Below are 23,838 nucleotides of genomic sequence, written 5' to 3'. Positions count from 1 at the left end.
CGGGTGGATACATGAAAACACACACACACTGCACACACAGACTGCACACACACACACTGCTCACACACACTGCACACACACACTGCTCACACACACTGCACACACACACTGCTCACACACACTGCTCACACACACTGCTCACACACACTGCTCACACACACTGCTCACACACACACTGCACACACACCTCTCTTTCAGTGTTGACAGTGGGCTGAGCTGTTCACTGGATACATGTTTGGCAAGTTGTCTAAATGTGGGTCACGGAGTATTTACTGCTCTACAGTCAAACTATTTCAACCAATTTTCAATGTGAAAATTGAAATTAAATGTCACAGAAGCTCAACGCAAGTTTCAAATCTATTGCTTTCAGAGCCCTTACACTCTTACACATTACCTTCTTTAATTTCCACTTTTTAACATGCATGAGAGTGTCATACATGTGTTATTTATCTGCTTGTTGAACAGTTTATTGAACTTCCTGGTGCACTAAAGGACTTGATGACCCAATTTAAATAGTGGTGTCCGTCGGTTGTGCATGTGCCCTTTGCCCAGCCGGTGGCCCTCTGACAGCAGCCACTGGCATGCACAGAACAGTGTGTCACACACACGTCTAAGCCTTTGAGTGAGGGCAAGACATCACAAAACCACATCATCCATCTGTCACAGGAACTCTTTTTGTATCGTATGAATAGCAGATGCAGTGCAGCGAAGGCACTATTTTTATCAAGCAACATGCCAGGAATCTTATTAAATGCTCCGAGCCCCATGAAATAAGGGATTGAAAAAAATAATCAATTGTATAGATCCCGGGTTATGGTGGAAACTGTGTTTGCAATATCCTGCGGGCGCAGACCTTGAAAATCCTGCTGCGCTCTCAGAATAGTTCGCCTCCGAGTGGGAACTCAATCATATGTGGAGGTTTCCACGCTGAGAAGTGTCCTTTGTATATTCTGATCTCGTGACCACATAATTCACCCTCTGCATTCACAGAGTGGGGAAAGACATCAATGAGAATCTGATTAGAAAAGATCTCATTAAGGTTCAGTGGATATGTCTTGCCACAATGAGTTACATGTAGTTACAGTAGAGTGTTTGGTGTAATTACTGTTCCTTGATCTATTCTGCCACCTACTGGATGAAAAGCACATCATTAGGAGACTGCGGGGGGAAAAGCAACTAGAATCATACAGGGACAAGTGCAGATCCTTTCAAAATCATCTTGTTTCTCTTGTGAGAAGGCAGATATCACTCTTGGGGTTTAATGACCAGGAATGTGTGCAGGGAACTAGACTCTATTGTGTTGAATTGGTCTCACAGAAGCTTAACACAGCTGGCTGGGTAGGGCGAAGAATAGTCAAGACTATTGTGTACACAGGGATGGAAAATACACATAAACAGTGCTACAACCGTACGGACCAACAATCAAAACAAAACCAAGAGATATAACATCTACGTGGAGAAGCTAACACAACGCCAAGCTTCTTGATTCTGACTGAATGGAATAGGAGTAATTGGGCATCATAAAACATGCTGTAAATATTAATGGTGAAATAATGGAAATGTCTGTATCATTGTCTGAATATTCATGAAAACCAGCTAATGGGAATGTTTTTTTTTTTCAATTTGAATTTAATTTTAGAATGACTTTGGCACCTCCCAAAATCTGCCACCTTCAAACCTTGTATTGTGGCGCTGTGTGTGTGTGTGTGTGTGTGTGTGTGTGTGTGTGTGTTGCTTTGTACAGAGGAGATCCTGCAGACACACATAGCCCACTGGTGGTCACCAGACGGGCTGCGTCTGGCGTACATGACCATCAATGACACACTCGTGCCGAGTATGGAAGTCCCCTACTTCACGGGAATGCCGTACCCCGCCACCTTGGAGTACCGCTACCCAAAGGCAAGTCCTCTGTGCTGTCCTGTTTAAACCGAAAGACATTCCTCACCGCCTTCAACTGAAAACTAATCTTATTTCCTGATGGCCCCTGCAGGCCGGGGAAGAAAACCCCGCAGTGCACTTGTCGGTGGTGAGCCTCAACGGCCCCCTGCACACCGTGGTGATGAAGAAACCTGACGACCCCCGAATAGGGTGAGAGGCGGCTCCACGGGGCCTCGTTGTGTTTCCTTGATGTGGCCCGCAGGGTGACGCATTGTGGCTTTCTGCTGTTCCAGGAGGGAGTATTATATCACTATGGTGAAATGGGCCACCAGCACCAAACTGGCTGTCAACTGGCTGAACAGAGGCCAGAACAACTCCATCTTGACTCTGTGCGAGGCTACAACTGGAGTCTGCATTAAGGTGGAACCTATGGCCAATTTCTCTGTGACAGTGTGTGAAATCTGCTCTCTGTGTTTATTTTTTAACAAATCTGTGAAATGACCAGAAAACCAAAACGTATTTTAAACTTACTAACTAGTGTTTGTTCCTTAGACACTATTAAAAACACACCAGTGAGCCACTGTGAGGTCACGCAGGTCATTTCTGAGAGTAATGAGGGACAAACTGACACTCTGTCGCTTTATGTGTTTGTATATAGTTTGTTGATGAACAAGTAATTATGTAGAATATCTGCAGACTTATTTTGCTGTATTTTTGGTTTATTTAAAACCCTGCTTGTTCTTTCAGAAACACGAGGATGAGAGTGAAAGCTGGTTGCACAGACAGGTGCGTGAGGAACACACTTTGTGTGCCTCGGCTTGAACAAGTAAATAACAACATCGTGTTGTATAAAAGGCCTTTTTGGGACGTGTGCAGATGTTTCGCTCCCCTCTCACGCAGAACGAAGCACCACTCTTTTCCCATGACGGATACAAGTTCTTCTTCACCAGAGCGATCCCTCAGGGGGGGAGAGGAAAGTTTTTCCACATCTCCATGTCCACCTCCATGGTAAGAAATTCGCATTGACCTCATGACGTTAGCTTGGCGGGTTGGTCCAGCGTGTTCATGGGCCTTTTGCTGTCCTCCAGCCTAACTCCAGCACAGACATACTTCAGTCCTTGACCTCTGGAGACTGGGACGTCACCAGGATTTTGGCCCACAATAGTGAAAGGAACCTCATGTAAGACATTTTGATGCTTCTTCTAACAGCAAATAGGGTGTTCATTCTGTAGTTTGAGGGTAATGTTCATGATGCTTTCCAGATACTTCCTGAGCACGGAGGACGACCCCAAGCGGCGCCACTTGTACAGGTAGGACTTTTGTGAGCGCTTTTGTGGCTGCGATGCGGTCCAATGATCCTCACTGCGTGCCGTCCCACAGCGCTGACACCATCCCCCCCTTCAACCGCTGCTGCCTCTCCTGCGAGCTCAAGTGCGGCTACGTGGACGTCTCATTCAGCCACAACATGCGCCACTTCTTACTCAACTGCAAAGGTGAGCGTCTTCCACACCTCGAGCACAGATCCGTGTGGATAACAGTGTGGACGGGGAGAGGGTTTTCACCTCCCAGCACTCCTGAGAAGGAAAGTCCACCCGGGCGGCGGCAGGAAGCGTCACTGCATAACTGGTTGAGAGCTTTATCGAACTGGACATTAGCAGATCGTGGTTTCTACGGAGGATGATATGTTTAGGGAGCTTTTGTCAGTAATGGCCTCTTTGGGGGAGCAGCTTCATGGTGAAATAACGAGCTCTACTTCCACATGGGACAGAAGTGGATACCCGTAGAGCTGAATGAGAGGGTTTCTGTTGGCTAGAGACACAGAAACGATTCCTTTGGATTTTCAGAGGGCTTGAATAGTTGTTGTCTTTTGTCAGTGCTTTGTCAAAGACACCATTATTGCATTCCTGTTAACTGTAGGTCCAGATATACCGAGTGTGGCTATCTATCGCACCGAGGACAAACAGAGTGAGTGTCTACCACACCGCGTTCAACAAACCCACATGAAAATGTTTTCAACCATGAATGGATTTGTCCGGGCAATTTTAACAAAAGGGCCTCTTTTAACCTGCTTTGACCGCAGAGGTGTTTGACGTGGAGACAAACGAAAGAGTAAACAACACGTATTACAGCCTGCAGATGCCCAGAGTGGAGTACGAGACCTTTACCGTCGGCGACTACAGTGAGTGCTCCTGTGAAATAAACACAGCCGTCTGGTACTGTGAGAGTCCCGTTAACCTTGTCTTATCTGCTGTAGCTCTGACAATGCAGGTTCTGAAGCCTGCTGGATTTGTAGATACAGCCCATTACCCATTACTGCTGCTGGTGTGAGTATGAAATCATTCCAATAATTCATTTTTTAGAGCACAGAATATTGTCAACACTTGCATTTGTATTTAAAAACTAAAGAAATCTAGTATTGCCTTAGTTTGGTGTACACAACCGTTTGTTATTTCTCAGGGCTAAAGGTACATTATTTCAATTCCTTGTTGTCCAAAACCTCAAGATATCAACTATTCAGTATAAAATAGGACACTCAAAAAAGACGTCTGCAAAGGGTACACCTGTGCTCTCATTCTTATATAGATCCTCAGTCTTTTGCATTTAGGGATCGACATAGATCACTAAGTCACAGGCAGCTGGGCAGGAGAGGGAGGAGACAAGGAGGCATAAAAAGGAGAAGAGCGGTTAATAGTGTAGCAAAGGAAAGAGAGCGAGCTGTACTCGGCCTGCGGTTGGGATGTGATGCACTAAACAGGGTCCTCAGTCAGTCTTTGACATGTTATGCACATAGGGCACTACCGTAAATACTTCTCAAACCCACTTCCTTGGTACAATACACCCATCAAGTGAGTGAAGGATAGACACACATACACAAGCACTCCTTTAGTTTGATAGCATAATATAAACTACAATATCCCTCACTAGCTTGTACATTGGTAGAAATGTTGGTATTAAATTGTTTAATATGGTAATGTTATATATCAGATTGTTTTACATCTTTCCTCATAGCTGCTGTGTAAAATATTCCTTTATTTTTATTTTTTTATCTTTGTCCATGTGGGTTTCCAACCTGAAATCAAACACGTGCCCTCCTCTTAGTCCCCGTTTCATCTCTGACAGTCCTTTAAGTTTCCAACCATGAATGTGATTTTGTTGAAGGGACGGCACGCCCGGCGGGCAGATGGTGTCGGAACAATTCCGGGTGGACTGGGCCACGGTTCTGGTAAGCACCTTCAGCACCATCGTCATCCGCTTTGACGGCCATGGCAGTGGCTTCCAGGGCACCAACCTTCTGCACGAAGTGAGGAGGAATCTGGGGAAACTAGAGGAGAGGGACCAGCTGGAGGCCCTCAGGTAGGAGGAGGCCTTCATGGGGTTTCATTCCCCAAACACTGCAAGTCTCAACAGTTTTCTCTCATTTTATAGGTTCATATCTAAAGAACCTTATATTGACACGAGCCGAATGGGAGTTTATGGAAAGGTGAGGAGGACACATGTTCAAAAAGTGATTTCGTCGAGACAGCAAAACGCCTCCAATGAAGATCGGTTTGATAAAGTAGAATGAATTGGGTTTCTTTGTTTCTGTGTTTTCTCTACCTTTGTTCAGGCCTATGGAGGATATTTAGCAACAATGCTTCTGAGCTCTGAGGAGAAGGAGGTTAACCAACTTAAATGTGGAACAGCGGTGTCCCCCATCACAGATTTTGAGCTATATGGTAAGTGTTTGTGCTACGGATGTGTTTAAAGGAAATGCTGTTGCGACAGTGTCTGAAGGGGAACGACTTTATAACTTTTTCCCTATTTCCAAATGGCAGCATCTGCATTTTCAGAGCGGTACCTCGGCTCAAAGACGGATTCACGAGTATACACGGTAAAGTTTCAGTAGTTCAGTCTCTCTTTCCAAATCACGCACCATTGTGTTTAGCTAAGGTGCACCGAGCTCAGTGGCATTGTATGAGGTGGGTTTCTCTCTCTCGCTTTCTTTCAGATGGCAAATTTAGCAAACAGAGCTGGTCAGCTTCTGCAGAAGCAGTACTTGATAATTCACCCGACTGCCGACGGTAACAGACGTTTCTTCGTTACTTATCAATATGTGACACATGAACTATTTCACCGTGATTACACACTAATGTGTTGTCTCCAACTGTTCTCCACTACCTACAGAAAAGGTCCACTTCCAGCACACAGCCAAATTTATCAATCATTTGATCAGCGAGAAGGCAAATTACACTCTGCAGGTGAGTTTCTGATATAAACCTGGCTAATGAACATGTTACATAAATGTGTAATAGCCTACAGTTTGTCCACTCAAAGCGCTTTAACACTCTATGACATCATTCACCCATTCACACCCATTCGTACACTGATGACAGGACCCACAGTACCTAACATTCACACACTGTAGTCACAGCTAGAGGAGCAATGCTGGGGTAAAGTGTCTTGCCCAAGGACACATTGACATGCAGGTTATCCGGGCCTGGGATGGAACCGCCAACCCTCTGATTGGAAGACGACTGTCACTCACCCACAGTATACCATGAATGTTAATGGCATGTAACGTTTTTTAATTAGTTTTTGCTTTACTACACTGGATCATCTGCTTTTTGTGAGTACTTTTGTGATACTATATTGGGACTTTTTCAAATAGTATCCAATATCTCTCTCGTGATTTCACCCTGCTAAGCAACTTCCTTCACTTACTAATCTATGGCCTCTTCTCAAATACCATTCTATGACTCTTTAACATTCAATAAAATGAAATATATGTTTACATTCACACATACATTCTTATGGCTTTCCATACAAGGAATATTTTATTACCTTTTATACCGTGACGTTTTTCATAATCTAAATGTTTCCAGTATAAAAGATACATCAATAGTGACTATTTGTATGTGCAGCCCTCTATTAATCCCTTCCTGGTCATCCATGTACAGATATACCCAGATGAGGGACACTTCCTGCACAGCGACGGGACCCAGCAGCACCTGAGCCAATCCCTGGTCAACTTCTTCGAGGTGTGCTTCCGGGTCCCGGAGACACTGACGGGAGACCAGCAGGAAGTAGACGAGGACAACAGTTAGACCCGCACCCCCCCCCCCCCCCCCCCCCCCCCGGGTACCTGGTGCAGCACAATATGCAACAGATTTTTCTTACCTGATGAGCCCATACCACGTGCTATCCAATCCAATTAGAGCTGACCTTTGAAGCGCCGCACCTGCATGTGCCCAAGGGACCCCTGGCAGACGGCTCGGGGCGGCTGCGAACAGGCAAGTGTCCCTCTGCTGTCGGGACTATATGAAGTCGAACTCCCTCTAGTGGACAAATAGACGTCATAATGGCCAGTGATCGATGCTTCTCCAAACCAGGCACAGCAACTATGGCGCACAAAAAAAAGCACTCGAGGGGGGAGGAAAGTCGGTGCATTCTTTAGAGATTTAACTTGTGAAAGGCCACTACAATTTACTGATTATTCTGTTTATGAACATGATTACTGCTACTTTCTCAGAATCTCTCTGTTCAGTGTTGTGTCTTTGAGTGAATGTCTGGCTGCATCAGTCCGTCGCTGCTTTACAAAACAAGGGCACAATGTTTAACTTGTGTTGTACTGCAAAACGCCGCTATCCAGAAATGTTACTATCGCTCGTCAAATTAAATTCTTGTTCTTTAGTCACTGTGCCTTACTGTTGGTGAAATGTTCACGTCGGGGTCCGACGCGTCATTGGAAATGACTTTATATGGATAGGCCTGGTCTAAACTGTGGACTCAACCAGAGGATGGTAAATTTCCCTTAAATGATAGTCAGTTGTTTGAGAGACATCCCAAGTTATGGCACATTTTATCTCAAAACTTTAAAAAATAACTATGTCAAATTAAAATATGTTTATTCCTGACAAAAAGTATTTAGTTTGCAAATCATGCTTTGATATCTAACTACATGATAGTTTGATATCCAACTTCCAACGTGACTGATGAGTGAGCAATGCAGAATTTACATTTTGTCAATTGCTTTGATTTGTGTGTAAAATGGATCGATTGTTTCCAGACGTCCCGTTATTGTCAGTGGTTTGTAGTCAGCGGATGTACAAAGTGTATAAATCTTATATTGTTCAAGTCTTCATGTTGTGTGTGCAACTTGTATATAAAGCATTTTGAAATGGATCTTTGGTTAGATCTACTTTTTTTTCTCTAAACAAAACATTTCGGCCTCAAACATTACATCACTATACTATGATTTACATCATTGTGGCTTTTTTAAAACTATTTAAGGACTTTTTTTCAACATGTTGTGCTTGAACTTGCTAAACTGACTTTTTTCAACAAAGTACACTGAGAGCAAACTGAGTTATAAACAGGCTACAACTTCACCACACACAAGGATGACCTAGTACAGAACGGCAGAGTAGATATTTACATAAAGATTTGGGTCATGGTCTACTCGGTTTATTAATATGTCATTTTATGGTCCATTATGTTCATGACCATAACCAGGTTGTAAAACTCGAAAAACTTGATTGCAAAGTTAGAACAAAAGTGTTTAAAAACACATTACATAAGTTTGGCCCTTTTTGAGAACAAAGTGAAGTGACATTTTAATTTACATTAAATTTAAGTTGGCGTTTTCTGACCAACAAGAAGGGACCTTTAATATCACGAAAACGCAGATCTTTACAAAGAGAATTTTGAATCTCTTTTCTTACAAATACTGATGTGATGGTTTTCTAAAACACTGTGAACAAATAAACCCATTTTCCATCGACAAAATTTATTTCCAGTGTTTCAGGAGTCTGCGAGCACCCCTCCAACAATCAGAGGAACACAGCATTGGTACAACGGTCCAGCTCATCCAAGTGTTTCCTCACGCAGAACCTCTGTCCTCAGAGGAGTACCAGGCCTCACCAGCATCCTCGTCTCACAATACTGCACTGCACATCTTTCAGTCCAATGGAACTGAGAAGTAAAGCAGCTAAAACATGGCATTCGTATTTACATTTAAGTTACTTCTTTTTACAAGAAACATTTAAAATTCAAGTTCTGTTAAAATGAAAAATGGGAGAAAAAAAGAAAAGTATAAAACATGTTAAGACCAGAGTGGAATGCCTAAGGAATGGAAGCTCGGCATTTTGTTTTGTAACCTCTAGAATGACAGAGTCCACAATAAAAATTTCATTCACAGTAACATCTTCGTGTATCAACAAAGACAATATGGCACCCTTAACAATTCATTGAGAGGCACTTCCTATTGTGAAAAACATGATTTTCTGATTTGAATCCCCAGTTTTCTTTTTCTTCCTCTTTGCAGTGTGGGGTCAGCCACGGCCAGATGTGTGAACCACAGCGCAACCTTTGCATTAGAGGGATGTTGTTCACTGCTCTTTAACCACATAACCGGGATGAAAAAGAACGTTTTTTCAGTTAATTGCATAAATCCAGTGTCTCCTCGTCCCCTTTGTACCTTTGGAAAGGCCCCTTCGACAGCAGACAGCTCGTAGGCAGTTCACACACAGGCTGCACCAACATCACAACTCGAGGTCACCAAAAAACGGGGGGGGGGGGTAGACTGCAGAGTGAAACACAAGCATCTAAAGCTTTTAGTCAGCGTTACAGCAAGCACGTCTGTACATTCTTCATTTGGTTACAGAGAGACTCACTGACTTTGAACTTTGTAACTTTCTTTACACAAAAATAGGTCTGCTATACTAAAATCATTTTTTTACTACTTCCTATTCCTTCTAAGTCAGTTCATCCTTAAAGCCACTTAGCCAAAACTTTGAAACAATCTCGACTCGAGTGTCACTCGCTCACACTTCACAGGCTCATTGCTTCATGAGCGACGAGTCCTCTGAAACTCCAGCACAATGCGCCATGTCATTTGTCATAAAAAATGAGAAATTAAAAAAAGGTATAAACACCATCTAGTTTCATGCCTTACGAACCCCTGTGTGCAGAACAACACGCGCGCACAAGTTACAGGACCCACACACGCGGTTTTGTACAACATGCTCATTCGCGGACAGACTCCTGGATACGAGAAGGCAGAAAAGAAAGAAAGAAACTGTTGCACACTCTCAGGTTCGTACGCATGTCACAGACAAAGAACATACACACGCCTCTCACAGGCACTGGTAGAAGCGCGAATTGACCACCTGGGAATTAGTGAGCTTATGAGGGTGAGCGGTGGCCGAAAGGCTCAGATTTTTCCCCTGGGGGGCGTCTCCGTTCAACACGTCCGCTGAACGCCGGCGGAGTTCAGAGGAGGACGAGGCCCCGAGGTGGTGGGCGTGCGCGCCGCACTGCGCCCCCTGCTGTTCGCAGGGTTCCAGGCTCACCTCGGGGTTGCTGGTGCGGTGGCGCTCGCGGACGATCCAGTCCCGGATGGAGAAGTCCTGAGAGCTGCACTTCGGCTTCAGCTGGTCCACGGCCGACAGCTCCGACCGGGAGGCCGAGCCCACGTGCTGCGACCAGTCGCCCAGGACGGACAGCTCGGCAAAGTCCCTCTGGCCGCCCATGGTGTGGCGGCGCCGGATGTTCTTCTTCTTGCTGCTGCGGCCCTCCGGGGACCGGCTCCTCTGGCTGCCCACGCCGAACATGTCGTCCACGGAGGTCCGCAGGCGCACCTTCAGCCTGTCGGTGATCTTGAGCTTCCAGGCGTGCTCCGCGTTATCCAGCTCGCCGCGGGACGAGGAGCTGAGGCTGCCCGTGGAGACGCCCGTGGAGACGCCCGTGGCGCCCGACAGCCTGTTGGGGTCTTTGTCGCACCACGCCCCGTCCAGGAAGGACTCGCTGACGGTCTTCTGTTGAGCCGCCTTCTTCCTGGAGAGGGTGTCGCCCTCGATCAGTCGGTAGGTGGGCAGCGGGCGAGGAGCCCCCTGCGGCTCTCGCTGGTCCGCTCTGCCGACGGTGAACACGGACAGGTCGCTCTCGCTGTCCGTCTCCATGGGCCGCCCCTCGCTGACCAGCTCGCTCCGCTCGTCGTCGGCGTCGTCTCCGCCCCGGCTCTCCGCCACCGACTGCACTTCGGGACTGAGGGTGCTGAGTTCGGCTCCGGTCAGGAACGTCATGGAGGAGGTGGTGGAGTAGTCGGAGGTGATGGAGCAGACCTCCGCTGCCGGCCCGCCGGGGCAGGTGTCTGGACCCGGTGCGGCCGCCGCCGCGTTCCCCCGCCTCGCGCCGGGCACCGACGCCTGGGAGCTGGTGCTGTTCATGGTGCCGAGGTCGGACACCGTGTCGTCGTAGTTGGACGGCGGGTCCAACGGCGAGTAGTGGTGCGCCATCGGCAGGCGGTAGCTGAGGTCCGGGGAGCGGGCGGGCGAGCGCGGGGGGGAGCCACTCCGAGGGGGGGGGGAGATGCGCGCTGGGGGCCGGCAGGGAGAGGGCTGCGATATCATGCTGCAGGAGAGAGACTCTTTCCTCTTGGGTTTGTCGGGCAGCTTCTCCGAGGTGACCCGCTGCTTGACCTTCTCGCTGGTTTTGTCCGTCTGCCCCTCGTTTCGGGTCCGGTGGTCCGGGGACCACGCGGGCCGCGGCTGGCTCTCCTCGGCGAGCTCCTTCTTGGGGAACACGGCGTCCAGGTCGTCGTCCGAGCTGCTCGGGTGTGCTTTGTCTTTGGGCTTCTTGCGTTTGCGGCTGGCGAAGAAAGAGGAGCGCAGCATCTCTTTGCTACACTGATCCTTCCCTGACCCCCACAAGCCCTGCTGATTAAAGAACCACAACTCATCAAAAAACAAGACCAAGGAATATGACAAATCAAAAGAAAAAGAGAGTGAAGGATTAATGTGGCAGGAAAAAATAAATCAAATGAGAGGAAGACATTACCTTTGATTTGGAGGAGTCACTACATGCTGAATCTGTATCGAAGAGAAGAGAGCCATTAGAGAAAAGCGCATCAACCCTCTGACCCGCTAAAAACAGTGAGCAAGATTAAGAAAGACAGGACAGATTGAATGTTTGTTCACAGACACGATGAGGACAATGACAGCAGCTGAATGGAAGCAGACGACACGTTTTTCGGCTCAGAGACGGGAGGACAAGTGACCACACGGAGCAGGACATGGGCAAGTGGACAAAGCAGCGGAGGAGGCCTGAGATGAAGAGTGAGGAGGAAGAGTGAAGACCCAGCGGAAAGAACCAAGACACAGAAAGCAGCTCATGCTCGTGTGTCGATGGAACGACGGCACATCACGGACAAACACGTCAGTCACAGAGCCACCGACCAGCTGTGGCCATTCTTTCCCCAACTCAAGAGACACCATAGACGCGGGAGGCGGAGGGGGGAGGGGGGCCTGAGCTGAACGGATCAGTGAGTGTATGATCGCTCCGAGCTGGACTACCAACACAAAAGGCAAAATCAAAACTTTGTCTCCCTTTGCTAAACGAGGAAAAACACGCAAACGTCAGCTAACGGGGAGGAGCACCACTGCTGCTATTGGTAAGAAGGGATGGATGTGAAGTGTGTGTGGGGGACGTGCTAGTGATTAATGACGGTATTATGCAGTCCAATGCAACGGTAGGCGATGAGCACATACTTCGTCTGTGGTGGCATGGAGACAAAGATTTTGATATAAGGACGTCACATACATCAAACAAAAAGACAAAAAAGGAAGCACCTTAAAACACAGAAACTATTGAAAAATATAACCACATCTACATGCTTCGAGACCCGTCCACAGCTAATGCCTGCATGTGTGCCTCTGCGTCAACAGGTCCCTGCTTCTGTGTGGGTTTGCTTGTGTGTAAACACGTGTGTGCTGCGGGAACATCCAGCTCAGTCCCGCCACTGCGAGCCCGCCCTCAGACATCATGACACAGTATGCCACATGGCCGGGAGAGAACCTGAGGTTGACCGTACCATTCTACTTGTCCTTGCGGTCAGCTTTAGAGACAACAAGAGACAGCAGAAGGACTTTCAGACAAAGTACAGCAGCATCGCTCTGTATCCCCTCAATTTAGGGTATTGGTTTAAATATGAGACGTGCACACCACAGGAAAAATGACAAACATCGACTTCTCTTTCTTTCTTTTTTATCTTTTTTCCTCCTTTCGCCCAAATTTAAAAGAGCTGCGGGCTTCTGCAGACTAGGCAGCTACACTGGGCACAACACTCGTCCTTCTTCCTACAGTCCCAGCTGTCCATCACTGACATAACAGAGTCCATCAGTGACATCATCGAGTGATAGACGCCGCGCACTTGGCCTGTGTCAAGATTGGGTAATGTGTGAGTGCTGGACAGGAATAAGGGAGAGAAACAACACACTACACACAGAAGGGCAAAGGTCAGAAGGGTTAAAACTTCCATTGTTTCTTTTGGTTCGTTAGATTTTATTTGGGAAAGAACATGCCAGGATTATGTGAGACAAGGAGGAGGGGAAGAAAAGAACTGAAAGAAAAGGAGTCGTCGTCTCAACACAGGTAAAGCACAGGGAGAAATAAAAACGACTTGAGCAAGAGGAAATAAAGAGGAAAGCAAAGAAAATGAACAAAAATAAAACTTGGGAGCACAGTTTTATCTCTTTGAGCAAAAAAAAGGGGCAACAGCAAAACAAGACTTTTATCCAAAAATAAACTACTTAATTAACTTATATAACTTATACTATAACTTATAAATAAACGGTATTTTATTTTAATTACTGAAACAAATTAATAAACGAATCCAATTTGGACAACTTATTTTTTACTCAATCCGACAACAGGCATGATGTTCATTATCTCAAAAATTGATATACACATCTTAACATTACATCTTAGAACGTATTATTGCAGAAATGATTTAATCTACTGAAATACTATTAATGGAATATACTGTTGCAGCATATATATATATATATTTTTTACTGTAGTTAGTGCTGCTCCTAAGAGATAATCCTCTCAGACTTACCCGAGACTTCGCCCGGTGAAGCTGTGGTCCGCCCGATGTTGGAGAGCAGGTGGTCGATATTGGGCACAGGCTGAGAATGCACAGTGCTTTCCTGCTCAGCCGTGGTCTGCAAGGAATGACCCAGTATGAAGGAGAACAGAAGAGAACACAGAGCAGATAAGTGACTGAACGCAACCCGTGAGTGGGAGGAAAGACAATAATAATAATAACCACAGAAGAAGACCAGAGTTGTATTTCCTCCAAAGCCGCTGCATTCATTGATTGACTGAAAAGGTAAATTAGTTGAAGTAACCCTGTACCGGTCTGCACCAACATAGTCATTTGAGTCATTTGTCCTACAAAATATTGATTTGTGCAATAAACCAATAACAACAACCAAGAAAAAAAGCATAAAATACAAAAAAGAACGGCCACATACAACAGGGTCTTCATCACAGTCGTCAGTGAAGAACCAGTCATGTTGCTGGATGAGGTTCTCAACTATCTTGCACTGGTCTGGCATGTGATTGACCATGTTGGTCATGTTGTCCTCAGAGGTTCGGACCAGCGTAGGACCAAACACAATCGCCAGGTTACGAGGCTCCATCTGAACGGACAGAGGTTGGAATGAGATAATCCTCAAAGGCATGGTGGGTTTACAAAGGATTTGAGGGGGTTACCTAATGACACTACCACTGATGCTATTTACTGCCATACCTTGTTCTTTTCACAGTTGTCAGAAACCTTCTTGAGGTGAGTGCAAAGGAATTTCAGAGTTTCAAAGTGATAATCAGGTAATTCTTCAATCTGCAAGAATGGACAAAAATTAAATTAAAAAAGGGTCACAGTTTTTGGATTAGTTGTATGCTCACTTTAGTGATATATTCAAGTAAAAGCTCGTCACTCACCAGCCTCTTGAGCTCCTTTAATCTCTCCACTGAATCTTCTGTTCTGCTGGCTTCAATAAAATCACCATACTTTTCTGTGAATGAAGCGGGAAAACCTTTACTTAAAATTGAGTGGCACCAATCACCCATCGTTCATCTGGTCATTGTTTGTAATTCGTGGTCACGACTCAAGACAATTTCAGCCCAATCACAAGAATCTCACCATTTGTAAACAGCGGCTCTGGAAGTTTCCGGAAAAAGGACTTGAGTAAACTACTGATGACATTCAGGTCCCGCCATTTCTGCAGAGTAGTGAAGGATGGAGAGATTTACGTCACCACTCAAGGATAAAAGTGAAGTAGGACCCCTGCACTGTGGCGCCCGGCTGTCAGTCACTCACGTCGTCCTCGATGTCGATGTCGGTCATGCCTTTGCTGTTGAGCTCCTCCTGCATGCTGGAGATGGCGGCGTTGTTCCCGGGCACGCGGTAGATGCCCGTGTACTCCAGGCCTCTCTCCTCCACCACCTTGCAGCACACCTCCACGATCAGAGGAACAAACTGCACACAACGCAAAAAATATATATTAATATCAACATCTGAGTATTTAACTGAATCTGCACTTTGTCCCAAACAGAGATTGAGAATCACCCTGTTGGATTGTGCGGGCGGGCAGTCATCAAGCCGCACCCCGAACGTGACCCCAGCTGGAGTCTTTTTCTCAAAGGGCTTCCTCATGATCCCTGCAATGCCGATTTTCCAAGCAGCTCTGTCCCGTGGCGGGCTGGAGTCATCTGACAGGGTAAACACAAACACATGCATAATGAATTAGACCATCTGCGTTAAAGACATGCCCTTTAACCGCACTCAATGGAGCTGGTGTCGATACCTCTCAGGGCCCTCCTATCCTCTCCTACTTTGGGTGAATGAGGGCTGTGGCTCTTGCCTTCTGTTTTACCTCCCAGAAAGGCTTGTTTGATGCTCAGGGACTGACGGGAACTTTTGGGGGAGGGTTCGGACCGGCTGCTGGGCGTACTGATCAAGGCAAAAATACACAAAAATCAACATTCGGGTGGCATTCAATTAAACATGGGTAGGTTTATGGTTGGAGTACTACGGCTGAGCCCCAGGGGGCAATGCCGAGTCCTGAATACCTCATCATGTTGTATTCCTTGATTTTTCGACTGATTAGGTCCTGACTTGTTACAGTAGCATTCTGCAATGACAACATAAACACATTAAGGACAGTAATCGAGTGGAGGTTCATCTTATACAAGTGAAATATTGTTAATCACTTGATTTAATCCAGGCATTCAGGATGACAAACTATAGACTGGTGAAATAACATAGTGAATGATGATGATTGATGCAGTATTCCTAATGTCCATGTCATTTACAAACTTTTTTTCTGACATCATTTGCCCATCGTTCACCACTGCTTACACAATGCGAGCGATGCTAAAACACACCTCATCTGGGTTACTGTTTTCCTGAATGACTCTGATCCAAGACAGCATGTCTTCCCTGCCCTCTGCCTGGCACAGATACTCGCAGTCCGAGGTGGTGAGACGCAGCACATTCTTGCGCCTTGTGTCGCTGTAGGAAATGTCAATCAGACAGGCCTTGATGCTGATCTGCAGCGGCTCCTCGTCGGATGGCGTGGAAGCATGGGACACGGCATCCTTCCTGTCTTTATAGAGGGTTAGAGTGTGACCTTGCAGAACAGCATACATCGGTTTCCACGACCTCATTCCTCCACCAACGCGCTGCAGAGAGGGGAGACAAGATAGATGGGAAAAAGAGAAATACTTACACATCAAAACATTAGTGATACATAGATGAATGTGAAAATGAAGGCATCATTGTACTGGCATACCTTGTTTTTATCTGTACTAAGTTGCCTTAAATTGAGCACCCCTTCTTTGGAAGAATTGGCAAAGACATCCGACGAAGAATCCCTTCGAGATCCAGAATCACCAGAAGATTTATGCCCATCCAGAGTCTGCAAATGTTAATATATGACTTTAATGATGTTTATTGAGTGTGAAAACACCAAAAATGAGTTAATATTTTTTTTTTTACTATAGTATTTACTTCCTCTAGTTATGCATGTGCATAAGAAAACTCAATACCACTTCTCTTGCCGTTTTGGTTCTCTTTTTGGAAAAGTACAGCCTTGCTTAAATGCAAAGAGACAAAAATCCAAATCTGTGTAACATAAGAAAGCTCCTCACCTTCCGCAGGCCCCTGAGATTGGGCATATTCTTACTGAACGATCTCCTAAACAAGAAAAACAAAGATGAGCAAAATTCAGGTCAGAGATCAGCAAGGACGGATGTATGATCCGCTGTAGTAGGAGTTGACCGGATCCTAGTATGCGCTCACCTCCTTTCATCGTCCTGGTAGTTATCCAGACCCTCGTCGTAAGACTTGGAGCGCTCCGTTTTGCTCGCCGCATCAGACTCCAGCAAAGCACTCCTCAGGGAGTCTATACAGGAGCAATATTGTATTTGTCATTTACAATCCAGGTTATGAGTTGCGTCACATTTACAACAACGCATTGCGTGTGTTTTATGGCGTTTACCTTGGTCATGTGACAGCTGACGGCGAATGGTAGGGCACGGTGACCCTGGACTGGGTGGGCCTGTAGCTATGGACGGGGCTACAGATATCACCGCTGAGGGGGGAATAGGAGCGGCCTCCCTGTCGACACTGGGGCTGATTGGCTCATCTGTGACGGTTAAAAAAGGAAATAGAGTTTTTGTTACATATGCTTTTGTTAACATACTATTTATGTTGCATATGAAATTTCTTTTTTTCATTATTGTCTGATTCAGGAAACATTTAAAACACTCTTCCTGTGACTCTCACGGCTTCCACACCACAGCTGAGAGTCGGAACAGATCATCTCCTGACACGTTTCTTGAGGGAAAGGGAAAATCTTAACACTCTCTTACTCCCGCCCACTCACTTCGTGCCTGAAACAACTCAGTGTACAAAGCTGCTCTCCGCAGCCGAGGGGCTTTTGGAGCTAAATTTAAAAGCAACTGTCCTAGTTCCAGCCTGTACCCAAGTTTGAAACAGGGCAAAGGAATAACAATGTCACACTCAACCCATCTATCTCCAAAATAGCTTTTGTAGTACAAACTTGTTTTTTTAGGTACAAATTCAGCAAAAACATAACTCCGGTTATTTCGGGTTTATTAGCAACGCTCAAGTGGTCGCGCTCCGGGCCAAAGGTGTACATCAACAACATCCCAAAGTCTTTCTCCGACTGACACAGCTACTAAAATAAGGTGTCAACAGCAGATAAAAGACTTAAGAACGGCGTGGAGATTGGCTAAACAAAATGGTGGATTCAGCAATCGGTCCAAATTACCCCAGACCAGCGGCCTTTCAAACAGGCCATTGACGGCGGCCTACACAATATGGGCACTGTTCTCCTGGGCCGGGGCACCAGTCCCAGAATGGTGGTGTTGCAGCATCATCACTGTCACTGCCTGCTTTGTCTGGACCTGCACCTGGCCACCCGACATTACACGGACCTCTGAAGGCACCTCACTGATAGCCCTGTACTGTGGGTTTTTTATCATTCAATATTCCAACATACCAACCTACTATCGGATTAAGTTTTAGCGATATCGCAGGATTAACCACTTTTACGTATTTAGAAACAAATCAGATTTTCTTCTTCACTGCACTGCTTCTAAAAAAGACCTTAATCAATCTGACTCAGAAACTAGCTCGTCACTGCCTGTGACCTAGTTCCCTCCCTACAGTATACCTGCAAAGTACATTATGTTACTGTGATGTACCTTTTTAAAAAAAGGGGAAAAGTAGTTCAGCCAGACAGATCACTTCTCTGAAGAACCAGCCTATTCAAACACAAGTTACACTAAAGAATGTGTTTTCAAGGACACAGACATACAAACACGTATAATACATATATCTGAGGAGCGAGATGGCGAGAGGCAAACAGACAGTGTAGAGCTTAAATATATAATTTATTCATTTTTAATGTGACATGAAACCTAGTAAGTAATTAACTGTAGCTATATTGTCAAGGAAAACCACTTGATCCTATAGGTTATGTATTTATTTCTCTTTAACAGGACTGGAAGATCGGAGTAAATTGTAGAATTGTATTTAGTGCCATTTCCCAAAGCAGCAAAAAGCAAAACATTATCATAACCTGACTCAATCAAAGAGATGCATTATGAGAGTGCTGAACCATAATGCAATCCATCCTGAAGAGAGGAAACAATATATTAAAAGGGAGAAATTCAATATATTCCAAAAGGCTTAAGCCATCTTTCACTCTGCCCCATTTAAGCCGAATACAACGCATAATCTTAGTGAATGACACAAAACATGATAATAATGTCTTTGCGGGAGGATTCATTGATTTGTGAACATCTTCCCAGCACTGTGTCCACAAACCAATAAGACCCTGAATCAGATTAACAATGAAACGAGAGCCGTCTTTAGGTCTCCTCAGTCAGTTGTCCATCCATCTACTTGGAAGTGAAATCTATCATGTATGGTGGAAGCCCTTTTAAAAACCGACACTATCCACACTGCCGGTCTGCCTCACGTTACTACTGCCTGCTGCCGTTGCCACGGCAACTCTGGGCGGCAAGGCTTACAGCTGATGGTCTTACCGATGAATGGAATGGAGTCCAGAGACTCGTCCAGGTTGCTGGAGCAGGAGGTGTGACATTGTTCCTCGAGGCGGCGCATGCGTATCTCTCGACGCGCATCGTTGGGCAGCCAGCACGCTGCCACGTCTGCTGTGGAATCCGGTCCGACATCGTCGTTCACAGCGAGGATGTAGGAGTGGTGGCGCAGAGGGCTGGGGGTCTTTCCTGGGGGCTGCTTCTCCCTTAGGACGACACCGCTCTCCGTGGGGCTTCGCCCGTTAACCTGACTCTGGGTACCTGGGTGAGAGGGTTTGAGGATGCTAGGCCTCTGGGGCATGTGTTTAGGGGTGGAGCATGAAGAAGACCTGTGTTCGACCAGTGCCGTGTCTCTACCTGGCTCTACGGCCTGGATCCTGCTCTGGCCTTGTTGGATAGCGTGGGCGCCACGTTTCCCTGTGACTGAAACTCTTTGGTTGGTGAGAGAACGGTCCGCACTTGTGCTTTTTACGTAATGCGAGTGCCTGTCCAAGAGCATGGGTGAGGAGCGGCTCTGAAGAGAATCTGGTCCTTTAGGGTAAAGGGAAGCGCTGTATGCAGCAGCAGGTCTGTGCAGTACAGCGTGTCTGGGGACCGACTGTCTGCTGGGCCTCGTACCTTGGTCCGCCCTTCCGTACCCTGCTCTCCTCTCATTGGGCCGGGCCAGCTCTGCAGGATCGACGTAGTCCGTGGAGTGGGCCCGCGCCTTGTGCATCAAGCCGTCTTGTGACACGCTCCGTGGGGGCCAGTTCCTGGTATGGCCCATTCTCTCTGCAACGCTCATTCGGTCCTGTGAAGCACTGCGCGGGGCGATCTGAAAGTGGGGTGGAGGTCCCTGATATGACCGTTCGTGGGAGGTGCTCCGCCTTCGTATCCCTGTGGGGCCCCATTCTCCCCGGGGAATGTGGTAACCAGTGGCAAAGGTGGCCTGACTGGACGCTCGCAAATTGTCAAGTCTCTCCTGGATAGTCCGACTACCGTGGGAATGGATGCCTTTGTTGTCGATGTACTCCCTGTACGTCTGGTAAGTGCGCCAATCAATGTTTTGATTGTTGCCCGGGTAGTGAGGCGTCGTGCCTCCATAGTGGACCATTCCCGGGCCACCGGGATAGACATCAGCCTTCCGAGGGAGAGGATACTGGGCCAGTGACCCAGGCCTCCCTCTGACAAACACGGGGTCCATGAAATTCATCCTATGTGTCGGACCCATGCGCCCGATTTGGGCGGAGTCAGGTGGAACCACCACGGTACGCACGCCGTCGCTGCGCATGCACGCCGCTGTCTGGCTTTTTAGATAAGGTTGAGGTGGAGGAGGGGATGGGGGCACTGCGATCTCCTTGCGGTACCCGTGGTCCGGTGGTGCTGCTGGCCCACGGCTGACCTGCCCCGCTGCATCCGTCGCCTGGGCCATGCCCGTAGGCTTACAGTCTACTCTGGGGTAGCATACTGGGGGCGGCTCTGGAATGTGACAGGCGTTTCCACTGTAGCTGCTTCGGCAACGTAGGTAGGCATCCTGGGAGTAGGCCTAGGGAGAGAGCGACAAAACAGTGTTACAATACAATACTCGTCAAGCGTGATATTAGAATTGCAACTGGATGCACGAGTGTGGGCAGTGCACGTTGCACAGTGAGCGGAGGAGGCGTTAGCAGTTAAGGTGTCAGTGGTCTTCATCTGCTCGTTATTCAGAGTTCCCATGGCAATGTGCATCGTTGCAGATAATTGGAGACTGTATAAGAGAATAGTTCACTTTAGAAGATAAGTGGTATTTTTAACAATATTACGGTACAGCAGTCTTTCTCCTGTATTCCTGTGGTTGCTTCCCAACAACTGTGATTCCAAAAAAATCTAGAAATCTACTATATAACTGCAAACAAAAGATTGATGTTTATTTGTACTACAATATTAATAACTAGAGGTTATTGTGACATTTTCAGCAAAAGTTGCATAACAATCCATACAGGTACAACAAGACATTTCATGTAGCTAACAATTAAACACATTTTAACATTACATCAAAATTTACTGTAACAAAATGACATAACAACGTCTTAATTTTCCCACCTCAGACTGATGGACCAGCACCTCGGAAAGACAGGTCGCCCATCCCTCATAGAAAAAGTGCTATATTTAGCCTGCCTGTTTATCATCTGATGTTTGGTAGCCTACACGATTTCACTGCAAGCGCTACTGAAATCCTACTCATTAAATACACATTCAAGCCCAAGCTTTCTGAGGGCTTGTCAGTCCCACTACATTGGTCTTGCTGCTCGTCAAAGACGTGTTAAAAGGTACGAGGACTTTGCTACCTGGTGTCAAATTACAATCTTACATAAAGCTGTTTGTGCCACAGCAATCACGGCCAAGCTCTGTCCCTCCCTTTTCAAGCATGTGTGCAACAGAGTTCACAGGTCACTGGCCTTTATCACACTAATGACATCTGGCAAGCGGGACAAAAAAGGGGCGAGGCTTCACCGAGATGCCAGCTGGATGCCAACTCCAGCACTCAATATAACAGGTACCGCAGGCACAGTGCATCAGCCATTCCTTCTGTCCACACAGCTGACTGTTAGCCGCAACGGCTGAATGGCAATAATATAAAACCTGAGGACCGCATCCTGTAACGGCAGCGGTGACATGCGTGACATAATGCAAAACGAGACAGCAAGCACATCATGTCAACATCAAATGGGTGCCCGCTCCTCCGTTTGCTTACCAGATTAGTTGTTTCCGGAGAAAAAGGCTGCCGTTACAGCATGCGAAAGCGAGAGAGGTGAGAAATCAGGGGAGATTGGGTGGAAGAGAAAAAGATGCCCGGCGGAGCAAAAATGCACACATTATAAAAAACAGCCACAGCCATGACTGTGCCTGACATGCTAAAAATATACAACAGCTGCAGCAGCCACACAGAAGACGTAGCAGGGGTGGGGGTTGGGGGGGGGGGGGGGGTTGCCACACTACCACCCGCCTGTGGCAGTGTGTCCTGGGCGAGGTGGCAGCACTAACAGCTCGCCTCTCATGATGCTGTCAAGTCTCCATGGTTGTATCCATCTTCAGCCAGAATATTACGCTAACTGAACAAGGTGCCTCCGGTCTATGTCTCTCTCCCTCCCTCTCCCTCTCTCTCCCTCCCGCCCTCTGCTATTGCTCACATGACAGAAGCAGCAGCTGCTGATTATACATTCAGCTGTGGTGGAACCGCTCCCCTCTCCCACTCCTGCCTCCTTTCCCCTTAGACTCAACCTGTTCAAACCACAGGAGAGTCGGCTCATTTTATCTGCTGGTTTTACCTCACCATTCATGCTGTTCCCTCTTTTTTTTATACCCTGCTCAGTATTTCCTCTGATTTCCTGGCATTCAGTTCGCTCCTTTTTTTCCTCCCCCCCCCCCCCGAGTGTACACCCTCTCTGTCTCTTTGCTAAGCAACTACTGCCCGTCTCCAAGCAGTAAGAGCGCTTACCGCCTCCTACATTCATTGAGCTAGCATCGGCGCTGATCCACTTGTTCTCACGGACAGCCCTCATCCGTTCGCCTGCCCACATTAATAGTTATTGTTGTGTGTGGCTGCTGGCCATCGATGACGCAATGTCGAGGACATTGGTTTCACAACACACGTGTAAGGTACGGAGGTAAAAATGGCAAGCAAGAGGGAGGGGATGTTACCAATTAATTGTTTGTTTTCTCAATTTGAATTGAAAAAAATAATAATAAAGAGTTTGTCATTTTAGGTTTCTGCTTTGCACATTTTTAGGAGGATGTGGTGCTCGAGAGAGATGGGTGGTTGTACAAATATATATTGATATTTTAATTCTAAATGCACTTCTGTATGATTAATTTACATTTTCTAAATGAATTTAACCTGAGACTTAAATAGAGACATTAAGCAACAAGGGAATATTTAAACAAACAGCTATTCTCCAACATTATATTACTCATCGACAGGCTGTCCTATAATAACGAACCCTTGGGAGGAGATTCCTTAGCATCCTGACAAAGCACTTAATGTTTGCTTTTGATATAGAGCAGATAAGTGCACCCTCGCTCGGCTATGAATGGACAGAATGGTAATTGGCTGTGAACCGCTGCCGGCAGTATTCATTCAAATTAATAGTAACATCAAAAGAGCACAAGGAGTGCCGGCCTATCTATGCACTGGAAATATTTGGGGGGGACATGCAAACCACATTTGAAGTTAAGCATTGTTAGTACAACGAAAGACAAACACATCATGTAAAGCGTAATTAGATTAAAGATGGGTTTTTAAAAAGGCAGTTTTGTAGGAGAACATGAGAGCAGGTAGCAGCCTCCATTCAAATCGACGCCGTTGATGTTAGTTAATCTGCCGCAGGTAACAAACCACTAAGGCTGTTCAATGCGGTTCAGTAGGTGTGTTGAGGATGCAGCCAGAGTAACGTGCACACCAACTGTTTAACCCAAGCCCATTTCACGTAGACCTCAGTTTGAAGACAATATTCAACTAAATGCACTCTCACCTTTGTGCCATCCTATATACAGATGGATCTGTGAATGTTGCTTCCTGATTGGTCT

The 23,838-nt window shown here is 46.5% G+C and overlaps 2 protein-coding genes across 10 annotated transcripts in view; one reads left to right on the top strand and one right to left on the bottom strand.

The window, feature by feature from the left end:
* The window catches only part of LOC119209773 (dipeptidyl aminopeptidase-like protein 6), a 60,368-nt gene extending 52,328 nt beyond the window's left edge, over positions 1–8,040 (top strand). For all 5 annotated transcript variants that reach the window (XM_037459324.2, XM_037459323.2, XM_037459325.2 and 2 more), the window contains 18 exons: positions 1,745–1,899; positions 1,991–2,088; positions 2,172–2,298; positions 2,626–2,664; positions 2,779–2,886; positions 2,967–3,058; positions 3,141–3,188; positions 3,259–3,371; positions 3,796–3,843; positions 3,959–4,057; positions 4,133–4,202; positions 5,038–5,232; positions 5,305–5,359; positions 5,486–5,594; positions 5,694–5,749; positions 5,867–5,939; positions 6,043–6,116; positions 6,816–8,040. In XM_037459324.2, coding sequence (XP_037315221.1) covers positions 1,745–1,899; positions 1,991–2,088; positions 2,172–2,298; positions 2,626–2,664; positions 2,779–2,886; positions 2,967–3,058; positions 3,141–3,188; positions 3,259–3,371; positions 3,796–3,843; positions 3,959–4,057; positions 4,133–4,202; positions 5,038–5,232; positions 5,305–5,359; positions 5,486–5,594; positions 5,694–5,749; positions 5,867–5,939; positions 6,043–6,116; positions 6,816–6,962 — 1,706 coding nt within the window. In that variant the 3' untranslated portion in view covers positions 6,963–8,040. The remainder of the gene's footprint in view (positions 1–1,744; positions 1,900–1,990; positions 2,089–2,171; positions 2,299–2,625; positions 2,665–2,778; positions 2,887–2,966; positions 3,059–3,140; positions 3,189–3,258; positions 3,372–3,795; positions 3,844–3,958; positions 4,058–4,132; positions 4,203–5,037; positions 5,233–5,304; positions 5,360–5,485; positions 5,595–5,693; positions 5,750–5,866; positions 5,940–6,042; positions 6,117–6,815) is intronic.
* A 583-nt stretch (positions 8,041–8,623) lies between these two features.
* Positions 8,624–23,838, bottom strand: part of arhgap21b (Rho GTPase activating protein 21b) — a 30,326-nt gene continuing 15,111 nt past the window's right edge. For 2 of the 5 annotated variants that reach the window (XM_062557807.1, XM_062557808.1), the window contains exons 8-24: positions 19,279–20,818; positions 17,202–17,348; positions 17,003–17,105; positions 16,852–16,897; positions 16,494–16,619; positions 16,086–16,383; positions 15,772–15,835; positions 15,507–15,652; positions 15,269–15,411; positions 15,020–15,178; positions 14,843–14,921; positions 14,641–14,714; positions 14,450–14,539; positions 14,172–14,339; positions 13,754–13,859; positions 11,695–11,726; positions 8,624–11,573 (exon numbers count right to left, since the gene is read on the bottom strand). In XM_062557807.1, coding sequence (XP_062413791.1) covers positions 9,993–11,573; positions 11,695–11,726; positions 13,754–13,859; positions 14,172–14,339; positions 14,450–14,539; positions 14,641–14,714; positions 14,843–14,921; positions 15,020–15,178; positions 15,269–15,411; positions 15,507–15,652; positions 15,772–15,835; positions 16,086–16,383; positions 16,494–16,619; positions 16,852–16,897; positions 17,003–17,105; positions 17,202–17,348; positions 19,279–20,818 — 4,902 coding nt within the window. In that variant the 3' untranslated portion in view covers positions 8,624–9,992. Of the gene's footprint in view, positions 11,574–11,694; positions 11,727–13,753; positions 13,860–14,171; positions 14,340–14,449; positions 14,540–14,640; positions 14,715–14,842; positions 14,922–15,019; positions 15,179–15,268; positions 15,412–15,506; positions 15,653–15,771; positions 15,836–16,085; positions 16,384–16,493; positions 16,620–16,851; positions 16,898–17,002; positions 17,106–17,201; positions 17,349–19,278; positions 20,819–21,354; positions 21,832–22,006; positions 22,211–23,838 lie in introns of those variants that run through there. The other 3 variants (XM_062557810.1, XM_062557811.1, XM_062557809.1) reach the window with 3 other exon arrangements.

The sequence above is a fragment of the Pungitius pungitius genome, chromosome 15 (genome assembly GCF_949316345.1).
Source record: "Pungitius pungitius chromosome 15, fPunPun2.1, whole genome shotgun sequence".
Lineage (NCBI taxonomy): Eukaryota > Metazoa > Chordata > Actinopteri > Perciformes > Gasterosteidae > Pungitius > Pungitius pungitius.
This window is presented reverse-complemented; position numbering and strand designations above follow the sequence as displayed.